The sequence below is a fragment of the Cimex lectularius genome, unplaced genomic scaffold, assembly GCF_000648675.2.
Source record: "Cimex lectularius strain Harlan isolate CLEC.00 unplaced genomic scaffold, Clec_2.1 scaffold277, whole genome shotgun sequence".
NCBI lineage: Eukaryota > Metazoa > Arthropoda > Insecta > Hemiptera > Cimicidae > Cimex > Cimex lectularius.
This window is the reverse complement of record NW_019394221.1, coordinates 83,570-99,087: the sequence shown is the minus strand read 5'-3', so window position 1 is coordinate 99,087 and position 15,518 is coordinate 83,570. Positions and strand designations below refer to the sequence as shown.

The 15,518-nt window shown below is 31.6% G+C and overlaps 1 protein-coding gene across 5 annotated transcripts; it reads right to left on the bottom strand.

The window, feature by feature from the left end:
* Positions 1 to 5,053: 5,053 nt before the first annotated feature.
* On the bottom strand, positions 5,054 to 13,709 carry LOC106666784 (lysocardiolipin acyltransferase 1-like). Of its 5 annotated transcripts, none has more exons than XM_014394243.2 (7): positions 13,227 to 13,709; positions 9,461 to 9,644; positions 9,204 to 9,408; positions 9,040 to 9,152; positions 8,823 to 8,973; positions 8,651 to 8,768; positions 5,054 to 5,730 (listed from the first exon to the last, which is right to left on the bottom strand). In XM_014394243.2, exons 2-7 carry the CDS (start codon positions 9,629 to 9,631, stop codon positions 5,367 to 5,369), a joined length of 1,122 nt encoding a protein of 373 aa, XP_014249729.1. In that variant the 5' UTR covers positions 9,632 to 9,644; positions 13,227 to 13,709; the 3' UTR covers positions 5,054 to 5,366. The 5 variants fall into 5 exon arrangements, with proteins under 5 accessions (XP_014249729.1, XP_014249746.1, XP_014249720.1 ...); XM_014394260.2 differs by having other exon boundaries at positions 13,411 to 13,709; XM_014394234.2 differs by lacking the exon at positions 13,227 to 13,709 and adding an exon at positions 13,135 to 13,215.
* Between the last annotated feature and the right edge of the window lie 1,809 nt (positions 13,710 to 15,518).

Sequence of the window (15,518 nt, the reverse complement as noted above, 5' to 3'; positions counted from 1 at the left end):
TGCAAAAAATTGCGTGTATTTAGAGCAAAGTATATTGCACTTAATACACATTCTTGCAGCACCCCATTTATTGGGTGGTCAGTGAATTTCAAGTCCGTCGAGCTTTCTTTCTGGGTGTCAGATTTTAATCTCTCCATATTTTACCTTTAAGAACTGGTTTTTCAAAGAATAGGGTAAAACATGTGAGGAGAAAAATAAACATTTTCAAGTTATTTACTTCACAAAACTTATTTAGCCAACACAGCACACTGTGCTTTTTAAATAACACTTAGATAGCACTTATTAAATCAATACCAGTAACAATAACATTCAGAAGGTGTAAAAGGATTTTAAAAATAAATAAAAAATTGAAAAACAACAGTCTTTTATTGACATATTGATTTTGAATAAATTACTGGTTTGTAAGCCTGCAGGCCAAACAGAGAAATCCAACAATCACTCTAATATATTACTATATAGGGGGTTTTCTACCATAAGGAAAAATTGTTAGTTGTTTAAGTTTTGACACCTGGAAATTTCTTACGTTAAAACAGAGGTTTGGATTTTGATACTCATAGGGAAATATTAGTTCAGTCCAAAATTGATCACAGAATTTTTTTAAATAATGAAAATAAAGTTAGTGACCAAAATTGCATTGTACAAAATAAAATTTAATAAACAGCACTGAAGTGGAGTGAATTTTGAACTCCCATGTTCTTAATTCTTTATAATATATCGCTAGAAATGGCAGTATGGAAAATCAGAGTTAATCCTGAAAAAAGTATTTTCAATAGACTGATCCAAGTGCATGCATTGGTTAAGGCTTTTCAGGAATTGTATGAGGGAACAGACAGTTAAGTTTTCAAGTTAATAAAGCAAAAATGGAGTATGACTTGGCCTGACATGCAGACCCAGAATAATATATTAGAGATAGAATATAGCTTTTCACCAAAAGAAAATTTTAATTATTTAGTAACAGCTAACAGAGACCTGAATAAAATCTTGCAGAAGATTGGTTCTAGATTGACTGCAGGTTATTATAACTAAAAAAAGGACAAATTGTGTATCAATGCCTGGGGAAAAATTACAAAAAAAATCTTTAGCCTGGTTAAAATATAAAATTAATGGAGAACAAGAATGAATGCAAAATGGATGGAGCTTTATAAAACACCTGATTTAGTGGCTGTAATAAAATACAGAAGACTGGGACACCTACCAGGATGGAAGAGTAATGTTAAAAAAAAGACCAGATTGGGGGGAAACGGATATGGACCAAACTTTTTTTAGTGATTCTGCACCCCAAAATATCGAACAGGTGTCCGCCATTTGTGAATTGATTTCGCCGTTTTTCTTACGGCATTTCTTATTTGCAATAAAAATATAGTGAAAGCTATCAAAGTTGATCAATAAACAAAAAATTTCTAAAATCAAACATTTTTCAATTAAACTAGGACATAATTTTTTTTTTTGTGAAACTAATCCAAAATTTTGTTTTAGCACTTCTAGATAAAATATCCCTAAATATAAATTTTTGATTGAATTTAAATTTATCTATTTTTTGGCTCCTAAAATTTTTCCGATTTTTGACGAGTCGTTACTGGAATATCTGATTGAAACACTACTATAATTCAAAAAATGCCTAAAAGGATTTTGATGTCAAACAGACCATTTGAAAGAAGTTGAATGTAGCTTTTTAAGGACGTATTTACCATTAAAATATGTAAAATATTTCTATAAGAAAATACACAAAATATCAAAATTGTTTGTCAGAAATTAATGTTTTTTTTTTAAATTGGAAATAATAGTCTCCAATTTTAATGTTGGATACAGCTATAAAACCACTTGACAATTTAAAAAAAATGAATTATCAACTATGAAAATGAATTCACTAGCTTTTGAGAAAAATTATATTAGACCTTGAACAAGGAATGTCAGTCAGGTTGTCAGGTCATCAAAATTATCAGTCAAAAAATTAATTTACGCCAATTTCTATGAAAGTAAAGTCTAAGGGTTTTGTAACACTAGTACCACAATAATGATGTTTATTAAAATATGCAAAAAAGCAATATTTTGTTGATTTATCTTTTTAAATCATACCAAAAATAAAATTTTGAAAAAAAGCTTCATTAACTCGATTGTTGATTTATTAAGTCATTATTATAATGAACACGTTATTGGAAAAGTGTGCATAAATGATGTTGGCATAAATAGACGTAGAAAACTCATAACTATAGAAACCATGATCCAGTAGATTATTTTCATCAGTGGACCCAAAAAGCTGCTGGATTCCTTTGGCTCATAGAACATAACTCCCATTAACACCTGATAATTATTAAAAAATACAAACAATTAAAACCTTGGCTAAAAATAATAGGTATCAAGAAATATTTATCAATAGGTCGCTAGTAAAAATAATTTTTAAAAAAATTAACATTAAATGAAGCAAAAATAACTCACCTACCCCAAAAAAATGAATCATTAGGTATTTGTTGCTTGCCTTACATTGAGGAACTATCAGACAAAGTAGGTAAAATTCTTAAACGAGAAAGTTTCAGAGTAGCTTTTAGAGGTGCGTTTTCACTTAGAAACATCCTCTCAAAACCTAAAGATAAAGTTGACAACTAAAAGTGGGGTTTGCAAACTGTAATTGTAATGATTACAATACCAAATATATAGGACAAAGTGGCAGAGAAATTAAAACAGGAGTTGAAGAACACTTGCCTAAATTGAACAATTTTCTGAATTTAAAGACCATCTAAATTACACAAACACAATTTAAATTTAAATACAACAGTGTTACACAGTTTCAACAAAGGGAGGGAGATTGGTTTGAGATTTTTTTACTTAATTTATTTTCATATACAACCGTATATACAACCAGCAGATTGGTTTTCCCTGTGGTGCATCAAAAACTGATTCACCCCTACTTTTAAACAAGCAAAGGATGGAACGAATCTCTCATGACTAATTATTTGATACATTATTAGAGATTTATTGAGGAGGGGTTGAGCTCACGACAACATTGACACCTATACAGATTGGACCTAAGGTTAACAATTTTTCTGAGGAGGAAACTATCGGTGAGCTTGGAGTGGCTGTGGCTTGTGAGGGCTTGGCTCCAATGGGGCCCTGTATGCTGCTGTACACTGCACTGTCTAAATGCTTATTAACAAAAAAAAAAAAAAAAAAAAAAAAAAAAAAAAAAAAAAAAAAAAAAAAAAAAAAAAAAAAAAACTAATAAAACAAGGAAAGCACAGTTGAGCCAAATTGGAATACAACTTTTTTCCTAGGTGCATCAAAAACCGATTTACTCTGTATAATCAGTTGTACTATCAAATTCCAATCAGTTATTAACGATCATTTGGAAATAGTGAAATGCGGTCTGGTGTGACATAGGTTTTAGAAAAACATTTTCTTTATCGTGCCAACGTTTCGATCTTTATTGAGATCATCTTCAGGTCCTGGGATTTATAAACATTGTTTAAACTTTACAATTACATGTAGGATGTGAAAAAAGAGAAAAAGAATTTATACAATGCTAACAATTTTAGATTAAATCAAATTTCACGATTTCCAAATAATCATTAACTAACAGTCACTAAACACCACACATTTAAGTTATTAACTTTATTGACATAGCATGATATTATACTATAATAATAAAGTTAATATAATTCTTTTTTATTTTATTATTATTTTTTAAATGGGTTTGCAACAGTATAGGTCAAATCAACCCCAAAATATCCTATTTGTAAGTATCCTGGGTTTGAATTTTTGAGATTTGAACTTGGGATCTTTACAGTTGCTGTGTCAACGATCTAACTGTTGTGGCCGCCGACTCCCCCTTTTTTCATTTCTTCAGTTTTTCAGCATTATAAAGATAGCTTTTTTTCTAATCTTCATGATAGTATGAGCTTTAATGTTAAATCACTAATATTATAAAAAAGTTTTCAACTAGAAATATGTCACTTAAACCTTGCATTTCTAATTTTTTTTACAAAATGTTTATAAATGGACCCGTTTCCCTATTACATGATTCCTTCCTGTTTTTTTTTTTTCTCAAAAATATAGTTTGTTCGATGATATGTTTACGAAGTATATTTTAATAATCCCTTTCCGTTCTCTTAAATGCTCACAAATGCACATTGTATGAAGGCAAGCAGAAAAAATGAGCTTCTTACAATTTGAAAAATACGGTTACAAAAATATTTGTAAAAAGATATTAAGAAACTGTTTTTTTCCTTCTTTCGTTTTCCTTTTTAAGTTGAAATGAATACTACTTAAATAGTAAATGTAAGTTTGTTTTTAATTCTTCACACCCTATATAATTTCAACAAAGACACTAACAGTTCACAAAAACTACCCACTTTGGACTCACAATCCTTACAACTAACGATTAATTCATTTAGTACACCGGGGATTGGAATAATTTCTATTATATTTTTAATGGGATTAATCGCAATAATTCACGATTAACACTGAATGCTAAACATTGTGTGGCAAATGATTTATTTGGTGTTGCCTTTATACACTTAAAACGTTTATATTTACTTTATTTGTTCTTATATTTTTTTAGAAACTTACTTTTATTTCTCTCGTTGTTATGAAGTTTAATTAAAAGTATGTTTAAACATTTTTTTTTAAATATATCAACTATAAACATACTTAATATTAACAACCCCTCCTACGGAAGAATTAAGATCAAACGTTACACATTTATCTAAGTCATAACTAAAAAAAATAATTATTTATAAGATTTTTTTTTAACTCATCACATATGAAATCACATCGAGTATTTTAACACTTTGAGAACAGGTAAAACATCGATTTTCAGTACTCATGGATCAACCCCAACCATTAAAAACATTTTCATTATACAATTGCTTTATGATTAAGTTTTTTAAAAATAAATATTAAATTTAACACATTTTTTCTTATTATTTGTTTTAAGACGTCCAGTTTAAGAGTAATTTACTGTAAAATAATTAAATTTTTTCCCTATAAAGAAAGAAGATAATATTTTATAAGAACCAAGAATTTTATTCAATGTTAATTCTGTTATTTTAATTAATTTGAAACGTTTTTTAGCTATTTATAATTTATTTTGTAAGAACTTCTATTTTGGGTTGTTCTATTGGTTGGAGCATTGAAATTAATCCATAACTACACAATCATCCTAATAAAAATCACAGGTAACAACTTTAATTCTCACTAACATTTCACATTTTTACTATACTATGCTACTACTAGTTTTAATTGGCACTAGTTTGTTTTTTCAGTATGAGACCGTTTGAACAGAAAATAATTAAACTTTTGGTCCAAACTTTTCAATGACCAATTTTAAGTTACGTTTATGATTGTCATCTGAAATGAATTTTGAAAATCGCCTATTTGGTTTTGTTTCTAACATATTGAAAATGCTTCAGTTTGAACCAGGCGATTTCAATGTGGTACATACCTTCGCCCAGAAACGACAATAATATGAACAAACAACATACGCCGACAGTATATATTTGAAACCAAGTCGACAGAAGGAATGCGGAAAACGTGCCGAATATAATTGCCGACCAAAAGAATACGGACAGATGGAGCGAATTGCTCAAAGGCCTCGGCCACAAATTGATTTTACGGTAGGAATCGAATTTCCCAGACTCGTAAAATTGTATCAGGGTGTCCTCTTTGTCTTTCCAAATGTTGCTTAACCAGTGTTTTAGTTCTTCATCGTCTACAGGCAGTTGGTCAATTGGATACCTGAAAATAAAGGTAAAACAAGTATAAAGTATATATATTATTAAAAATATTAAAGCAATAATAAGAGCAGTAGTCTTAAAGCATAAGAAGTTAGACACATAAAACAACATAAATTGCCACGCTAAAATTCAATGTTTGCCAATATAAATAAATGGATGAATTTATATTTTAGTGCGGTGGCTCCAAGTTTTGTCCACAACACTCTCATGTATGAAAGAATTGCTATAATATTTTTCAGGAAAATACATTAATATAATTGTATTATTACACATTTTATATTTACTATTAATAATAATAAATGTTTATTTAAAATTTACATTAAGATAATCTACTGAGAGGAATAAAAAGAGGACATCTTTTATTATTTACTCTGCTTTGTTTAATCCACTTAGAAAATACTGTTTTAAAGAAGTGGAGACATAATCCCAAATAAACCGCAGTTTTACAATAGGATTATTTTAAAACTCTTAAAATTACTAATCTCTTTTGAATTTGTTTTGATGAAAAGATCCTTCCTGATTTTTTTCTTGTTTGTTCATCGTTCTGTTTGACATGAACTGGGAGTCTTACTTATGCTAAAAATGCAAGAAAACACATTAATTTGTCTGAGAATGTGCTCAAATGCCTCCTGATGAGTATATAGCTTTCAGGAAACTATTGTCCTGGAGATTTTGGAATTTTTTCTGTTGAGAAGTTTTAGAACCATGGTGATTTGTACACAAGCTCGCACTAACTCTAACAGTTGTGAGATATACTGGGGGTAGATGTTTTTCCATTTGAACCACTTATTGGAGAATATTTTAATCTTACATACCAAAATGTAAGGCCTCGTACTGCAAGGATTGGCAAACATTATTTCAAAGTGCTTCCAGTTGTTGCTGGGGATAGCTGGCATTTAATTGATTTAATATTATTCCTCAGGACTTTATGAATACCACATCATGCTAGATAAAATTCAATATATCTTAAATACAAGAAGAGGAATCACAGCTTGCAATTGAGTAAAAATGCAATTTCTGTTATTTTACATTTCAAAGAGTTTATGATTGGTTATAAAATATCAAATCTATTTAATTTGTAATTTAAAATGGTAAATTACTATTAAACAAATGGTTTCTGCTTTAAAAAATAGGTATTATTTTTAAATTGTAAGATTTCTCTGTGATGATACAAAATTTGGTTGGTTCTGGTCATCCTAGTTTACATATCTTTGATAGGTTTGTATGCTAGAATAGTTGGCCCAATGGCTCCACAAAAATCACCAGGCCCAACTCTGAAGAAATGCATATGACAGACCGATCCAGTGAGGAAAGCAGACTAGGATGATTAATAACAACAATATTACTGGTTTTTTTTGGCATATCTTTTATTTTGGGTATTTTAAAGTGTGATAAAAAGTATTAAGGGGGTGTCGGTGGTGGCAACGGTTTAGGCGTTGACACGGTGCTCAAAAATCCATTAGCCCTGCATTCAAACTTGACATACTTACGAATGGGCTTTTTTTTTTCAAAAGTATCGGCACTGCGAGCATTCATATAACCTTGTAGTTGAAATATCCTCTTTAAAAAAAGTAATAATAACAATAAATAGAAATAGAAAAAATAAAATAGAAAATAATGAATGCAGAAAAGAAAGAGGTTTATAAAGAGCCTGTTTTAGTGGTTGTAATAAAGCGCAGAAGGCTGGGACATCCAGGATGGAGGAGGCATGTTTTACAAAAGTGAAAAAGAGATTCAGGGACATCCTGGAGGAAGGCATATTACAATGGGTGGGACAGGGATTTGGATCAACCTTTATTTTATGATTATACACTCCAACATATCAGACACTTATCCGCCATTTATTGTCTTGGCCCTGGTTTCATCAATTTTTTTTTTTGAAACTTGAAATGTTTTGTTTTTTAATATTTTTATTTTGCTGTTCTACTTACTCAAATCAATTGTGTGAATATGTATCATTTTACAGCATTTTATTTTTACGTAGATTGCAATAAAACATTGTAAAAGCTCTCAATGTTTATCAAAAACTAAAACAATCTAAAAGCCAAATATTTTTCAAGTAAACTAGGTCATACATTTCTTCGTGAAACTAATATGAAATGTTGTTTTAGCACTTTTAGATACCCCTGAATATAAATTTTTGTTTGAATTTATAATTATCCATTTTTTGAGTCCCTAGAATTTTTCCGATTTTTGAGAAGTCATTATTGGAAATGTGATAGAAACAGCTACAATTCAAAAATAGCTAAAAGGATTTTGACATCAAATATTTGAAAGAAGACGAGCATAGCTTTTTAAGAAAAAAAAAATTCTGCATCTTGTTTCAGCATATAAGAAATAAAATGCTCAAAGGACCAAAGTTCTCACTTAATATCTTCATACTCTTTACCTACCCATACTTGATAATTGTAATAAAGAATACTGATAGACACAGCCAAATATGTAATAATTTATAATTATTTATTATTTAAAAATATATTTAAATCAACTACAGCAGTTGTTTTTCAAAAATCCTTGCTTAGCCAGATATTTTTTTAATAAGCATTCTTCCAAGATATACATTTTCCCATTTAAAGTCATTTCCCATTTTAGTATATCATAAACATTTTTCTGTTGTGTCTGATCTCTGTTAATGTATTTGTTGGAAGATTTTAATTTTTTTTAATGAAGTGCAGTATTCTTCTCAGGGGTATTGTATCTATGTATATAGTAGAAAGGTATTCCTAGGTATCATATCATTTCATTGTCACTACATAAGATATGTTCTGTTGTTGCTACATATATAGTTTCCCATTAAGTTAAAAAATCCATAAGTATGTACCCATATTATCTATTAGTTTTTAAGAAGATTACAATTGCGTCGAGAAGTAAAAAATTATAATTCACGGAATTATTATTTTTCAATTAAAAATATCACAAACCTTCTGATATTAAAGTGAACTTGCTCTGGAAAATATCCTCTAAGGACATCAAATTCTGTCTCAGGTAGAGTTCCTGGGTATGCAACACTCAAATCATAAACAGCATCCAACTGATTAACTGAAAAAAATTAATTAATTCTTCTCTTTGTTAGTTTCTTGAAGCTTTATGTACCTGAACTCATTTTTTGCACAAGATATGTAAATCCTGTCGTTTTAGGATGTAACACTTGCTTATAGTGTGGCAAATGGTATTTATCAGCATATTCGTTACTCCGTTGTGTGCTGTTTTCCGTCAGATTTGTCCCTTCGGGAAATATTAAAATCTGAAATGTTTAAATAAAACAAAGATTGGAATGCAAAATAAATAAAATTATCTGATTCCAACTAACCTGATAGGTATGTTCTAATTCTTGCAGGTACTCTATCATACTCGATAATAATTTCTGGTCTGTTTCCCATTTTCGGTGGATGAAGAAAAAACCAGCCATTTGCATGACCCAGCCTAGAATTATTATTTATTTACATATACAAACATAAGATAAATACAATTTACCTGGGCCTGGAGCATGTCTTATAGGCGATTTTAAAACAAATTTGAGCCTGTGAGCTGGAATCACTGTTCCGTAGTGTAAAGCCGCCCAGAGAAAGTTCCAATCTAACCTTGTCCTGTGATTCATGACCAGTACAGATCTATCCCAAGGAAGAATAGCATCCCCATTTATAACGAATTCCGTTCCAAACAATATTTCCATCAACGCCTGAAATGTTTTTTAAATAGGCAAAACAAAAATATAATTGAATCATACATACCACAGGGTAGAGTTCCCATGTTGCAAATATCAACTCCATGGCTTGCCGGTATGCTTTTTGATTGAAAAACATTAATGGCAGCAGAGGACAGCATAGTATGAGAAAGCCGCTCAGTATGCTGAAATACCATAGAAAACAGTAGACTATACCTCTCCACCTGCTACCTTTCATTTTACACCGTCTCCTATAATAAATTCAAGTGGATCTTTAAAGAATAAACAATGCCTGAAAACATTTGCTGCATCAATTTTGTCAAAATATAAATAATAATTATATCTGGCATTGGGTCTATCTACACTCGCAGGTTTCATTTCATTCAATTGTGTTTGATTGTCTGGCCACCTTCAGTGAGGAGTGTAGACAGACCCAGTAAGTGACCAAGTGCTAGTTCAACACATGTTCACTGACTCGCAGATAAAAATTATCAACTTTAATAATTATTTCAATTAATTGTTCTTTTTATCTAAGGTCTTGGTTGGGATGAAATAGCTTGTGTCACGAATGAGATCGAACCCACGACCTTCGGCCGAATAATGCTCTAACCACTTGAGCTATTGTGACTTCATTCCACTCGGACACCAATTCCTGATCTCAACCCTCCTTTGAATTTTCCCTCTTTTTGCTATTTTTCAAGCCGAAGGTTATGGGTTCGAATCCTGCGCTTGACACTAGCTTTTTCATCTCAACCAAGACCTTAGATAAAAAGAATAATTAATTGAAATAATTAATACGGTCAATTATGATCTCTAAACATAAAAGGTTTAATAATTATGTTGTCATCAACATTTGTCTAAAATGTAAATTATAAATTTGGCCTGTCTATCCTCGTTAAGTCGGTCTGTTAGAGAAGATGAAGCTCGAGGACTTTATAAAAATCATCCAGACCCAACACTGAATATGTTGGTATGCTCAACAGACCTACCCAGCAAGGATAGGAAAACAAAAATGATTGGTGAGGGTAAAATTACAGGCTCATCTGTCCACAGACCAACATAAATATTTTCTGGAATGAAGGGGTAAAAATAAATTGACAATTAAAAAAAAATCTATCACATATCACATCATCTATCACTTTTCACTCAACTGTGAACTGAGTGTTTTCTTTCAGATTTGCCTTATCCATGATTTGAAAATAAAATTATAATATTCAATACTGGTATTAATTATATTGGATATAACAATAAAGTGATTTTCTTAACTAAAGAAGTTCAATTTTTGATTATTATTGCTAAAAGTTGGATTTATCTGGTTTATCTGGGTCACACTGAATCCAGCTGCACTCACATCAATCAAACACATTTTGGCATTGTGCCACCTTCAGTGAGTGTATACAGACCCAATAAGTGACTCAGTGCCAGTTCAAAATGTGTTCACTGACCACCATCAATTTTAATAATTATACCTTCAATCAACAGTTGACTAAGATGAAATAAATTGTTTAGATAAATTCAGCGATGCCTAAATAAAGTACATGTTTTTGGCTTAAAGTCAAATTTGTTTTATTCATTATTTGAATATATTTATGCAGCATTTTGATATAAATTGTAATATTGTTGATATGAGTGACAATTATATAACTTTCAACGTTCGTAAAAGTATGCAAACCTTTAAAAAAAATGTAATTATCGAAAGACCTTAAGAACATATTTTCTGTAGTTTTTTAATAGGAAATGAAGAGAAACAAATATAAATAATATATAAAACTCACAACCTTTTGGATTTTGAACAAAACTATTATTATTTTATAATTAAAGCCAAAGTGAATGAAGTTGTCCGTTTTGCCGAAAAGTCATGGTTGAGAGAGCAACAAAAGAAAGGCCCATTAACATAATGATTGTTTTAATTGTAATCATAACAATAAATTCTATATTAAAACTCATTGATTAAGCCAAGTCGAAAGTAAACCCTTTTTAGAACTTTTTTGGTATTTTAGATGTTCCACTAGCTTGTTTGTTTACATATTTGATACAATTTCTGAAGGAATAGGTGTCTGAGATCTAGTTGAATTAGCCGAATACATGAAAAATCTAACTTGGAACACACAAACCTCAACCAGTAGGTGAAAATCAAAAAACAGGTTAAAACGAACTTTTTTAGTATGTTAGATGTTTTACGAGTTTCCAAAAGTTCTTTTTTACATAAGATATGAGATCAAAAGACCTTAAGGATATATTTATATTAGTTGAAATACATGAAAACTAACTTGTAACACACACCTCAACCGGTTGGTGAAAATTTAAAAACCAGTTGAAACATTTACTTTTTTGAAGTATTTTAGATGTTTCACTAGTTTCTAAAAGTTTTTTTTTACATATTGGGTACAATTTCTGAAGTGTTAGGTATCTGAGATCTAGTTGGAATAGTCAAATACATCATAACTCTATTTTGCAACTCACACCTCAACCAATTGGTAAAAATAAAAACTGGTTAAAACAATCTTTTTTGGTAATTTAGATGTTTAACTAGTTTCAACAAGTTTTTTTTACATATTTGGTACAATATCTGTAGCGATAGATATCTTAGATCTATTTGAAATATTCAAATACATCAAACACTAACTTGCAACTCACACCTCAACCGGTTGGTGAAAATCTAAAAACCAGTTAACACGATCTTTTTTGGTAATTTACATGTTTAACTAGTTTCAACAAGTTTTTTTACATATTTGGTACAATTTCTGTAGCGATAGATATCTTAGATCTACTTGAAATATTTGAATACATCAAACACTAATTTGCAACTTACACCTCAACCGGTTGGTGAAAATCTAAAAACCAGTTAACACGATCTTTTTTGGTAATTTAGATGTTGAACTAGTTTCAACAAGTTTTTTTTTACATATTTGGTACAATTTCTGTAGCGATAGATATATTAGATCTACTTGAAATATTCGAATACATCACAACTCTAACTTACAACTCACACCTCGATTGGTCTATGAAAATTTAAAACCTGGTTGAAACATTTACTTTTTTGAGGTATTTTGGTATTTTAGATATTTCACTGGTTTTAAAAAGGTTTCGTACATATTGGGTACAATTTCTGAAGTGATAGGTATCTGGGGTCTAGTTTTCTTTGAAGTCTAGGTTTCTTTTGACTAATTGAAATAGTCAAATACATCAAAACTCCAACTCGCAACTCAGACCTCAACCAGTAGGTGAAAATCTAAAATCCGGTTAAAACATCACTTTGCTGATCTTTCGTAGAATCTATCCTCTTTATCAGAAATTCGAAACTATTACTATTAATTTACATGTTTAACAAGTATGTACATTTGTTCTCAATACAAAATTAAAAATTAATTGTACAGTGAACAAAATCAAACAACTGTTTTATATCACAAATGTACGGATATTTCTGGTCATGAGTGCTTTCTTTGATGATTTTTAATAAAAAATTATAATATTCAGGTCTGATATTAATTATATCACATAAAAAATTAAAGTGATTTTATAATGGCATTATTGGTAAAATGTGAATTTATAAATGTAGAGAGAAAGTTAATAATAATTTTTACTGTCATTATATTTTGATATTTAAATAAATTAAATATCAATGCATGAGATGTTATATGTTTTTTTGCAATAATTAATGCATGCCATTGTGTTATAGGGTGTTAATTTGAGCTTAAATTTAGATAGTTTGAAGCAACAGTTACTATTAACAAATCTTACATGTTTATTCCTTGTCTAAACACGAGTTTATTTTTGTATCACATTTACTTTATTAATGCTGTGAATTTATACAATTCATCTAGTGAACTTACTTGTTTTAATATTGGCTTACTGTCAGAAACTGATGAGTAGTGAGCTTTTACATCCTAGATTAAAATGTTTAATCACAAGAGTTGCACATTCTTCAACGTTTATTCACATATCGTCGCATTCGCGTTAATATAAAATCTGTCTTTCAATGGGTAATATTAAAAAGAAAGAATTGATAGATCGTACTTTTACACAGGGAATGTTTGTATCGGGAGTGACATGTGAACGTCTGGGGGGTTGGGAGGGGACACCTTATTGATCCAGCATCCCCGCAGGTCCAGTCGTTTTATGCACTGCTCCTCTTGCAATCCAGTTTTCAATAAAGTCCACGCTCGTAACTTGGAAGTCGCGATTAAATACTTTACCATTAGCCGGGGCTTCGCCTTTATCTGATTAACGAAGGGAAAACCTTGGAGAGACAGTTATTCAATAGCTTTCAACCCTAAAAAACCGATTCGACCATCCATCGTCCTTCGTGTGTTCTATTTTTGTTCGCGGTTTGCTATGCGTCGATAATGATATTTCCATGTGATAAGACGGATATTCACTTTGATACAACATTTCCATTGTAGATTTCATATTTTGTTAATAACAAGCAAACATCTTTGTTCAACAACAATAATAATCTTTTGTTGTTCAGTCTTTTTGAACAATAATAAACATGGAGTGCTCTTTCACAAAACGTATTATTTATTGATATGACAATTTTCATTGTATGTATTCGACTGACGCCATTTTTTTGTGACAATCTCTTACGTTAAGAAAAAACGACAGTAGATTTTTCGTATATTTACAATCACAGGTTCAAACCTAGGTAAGTATGTTACAGTTTTCCAGTCTGAAATCATCGCGATTGAATAATGTGTCAGTGAAATAAAAAGGCTAGAAATACATTCCCGGAAGATAGCCATTTTCTCTGACAGCCAGGCAGCAGTCAGGGCCTTAGCCTCAAGGCAAAGAGTGTTTGGAACTGCCGGAACTGACGGAAGTCAGCGACACTAATGACCTGACCCTGGCATGGGTCTCTGGACATTAGGGGCATAGAGGCAACGAAAAGGTTGTCATGTTGGCCAAAAAGGGACATGGACTCTCTGGACCTAGAACCTACTGCGGCATAGCAGCCTGGCACAAAAGAGGATACATCTTAAAATCAATCCTTAATGAGTCCAAAACCTGAACAATACCACAGCGAAGAGATTCATAAAAAGACCATCCGCAAAACATACAAAAAATTACTGGAAGGCAACCGCAACCGAACCAGGATTCTGGTTGGACTCCAGACAGGGCACTGCCATTTAAGAAAGCATATGCACCGGATAGGACTACAGACAGAAGAAACACTGTGCAGATACTGCCAGGAAGAGGAGGAGACCGCAGAACATATTTTATGTTTCTGTGAAGGTCTATGTAGTTGCAGGTTCTTGCAACTAGGACAAGAAAAACCACAAGCAAGATCCTACACCCAGGAACCGCTGGCAAAGCTGTGGAGGCTGGTTAATAACCTGAAGCTGGCCAGTGAGTTATAAATAACAGGGAAGCACAATAGATCTACTCAGGCCGAGGTGCAGTAGGCCTTGTGGTCGTTTCTTTTATCCCTATCATAGGTTCAAAAAAGTTTTTAATTAGGATGAATATAACAATAAGGAATTTAAAAAAATACAAAGATTGGTAAGGCTTTACTTTAAAGGGCGATGAATACTTCCCAATTCCAGCAATGACAGTAGCACTGTGATTGCCACCATTGCATACATGCACCCGAACGATGGATGAAAGTACAAACATGCTCTTAGAAAAAAATAAAAAACTTGACAAAAGAGAAGGCCACTATTAAATTTAAAAAAAGTAAAAATATCCTACACACTGCACTTCTCTTAAGATAGTTGAGCACTGTGATGTTCCTTTTAGCTTACTCCCCTAGGCGATAGTCTTCGTCACCACCGCCACCAGGAACTTAGGAGAACAGCTTAGAAGAGAACACCAATTGCAATGTTGTTATGTTTACTGATGGGTCGCGTTTTTGTCTGTATGGCGATAACAGGCGCCGAAGAGTCTACCGAGAACAAGGGGTGTACATGCCCAAGGTTTTGCTACCTTCAGTGCAGTTTGGAGAAGGCGGTGTAATGGTCTGGGCTGGGACCCTGGAGGACGAACTGGACTACATATTGTTGAAGGGAACCTCACCGCAGACCGTTATGTTCAAGAAATTAACGATGAATACAACCCTCAAACCAGGGCTCTCGTTGGCAGGGATTTTCCATTTCTGGATGACAATGCCAGACCTCATAGAGGCACAG

Excerpts from the sequence above, each read along its gene's own strand:
- LOC106666784 (XM_014394234.2), bottom strand. Across the intron at positions 9,409-9,460 it reads CATGGGAACTCTACCCTGTG|GCGTTGATGGAAATATTGTT; the intron begins GTATGTATGATT and ends AAAACATTTCAG. Across the intron at positions 8,974-9,039 it reads AATTAGAACATACCTATCAG|ATTTTAATATTTCCCGAAGG; the intron begins GTTAGTTGGAAT and ends TAAACATTTCAG.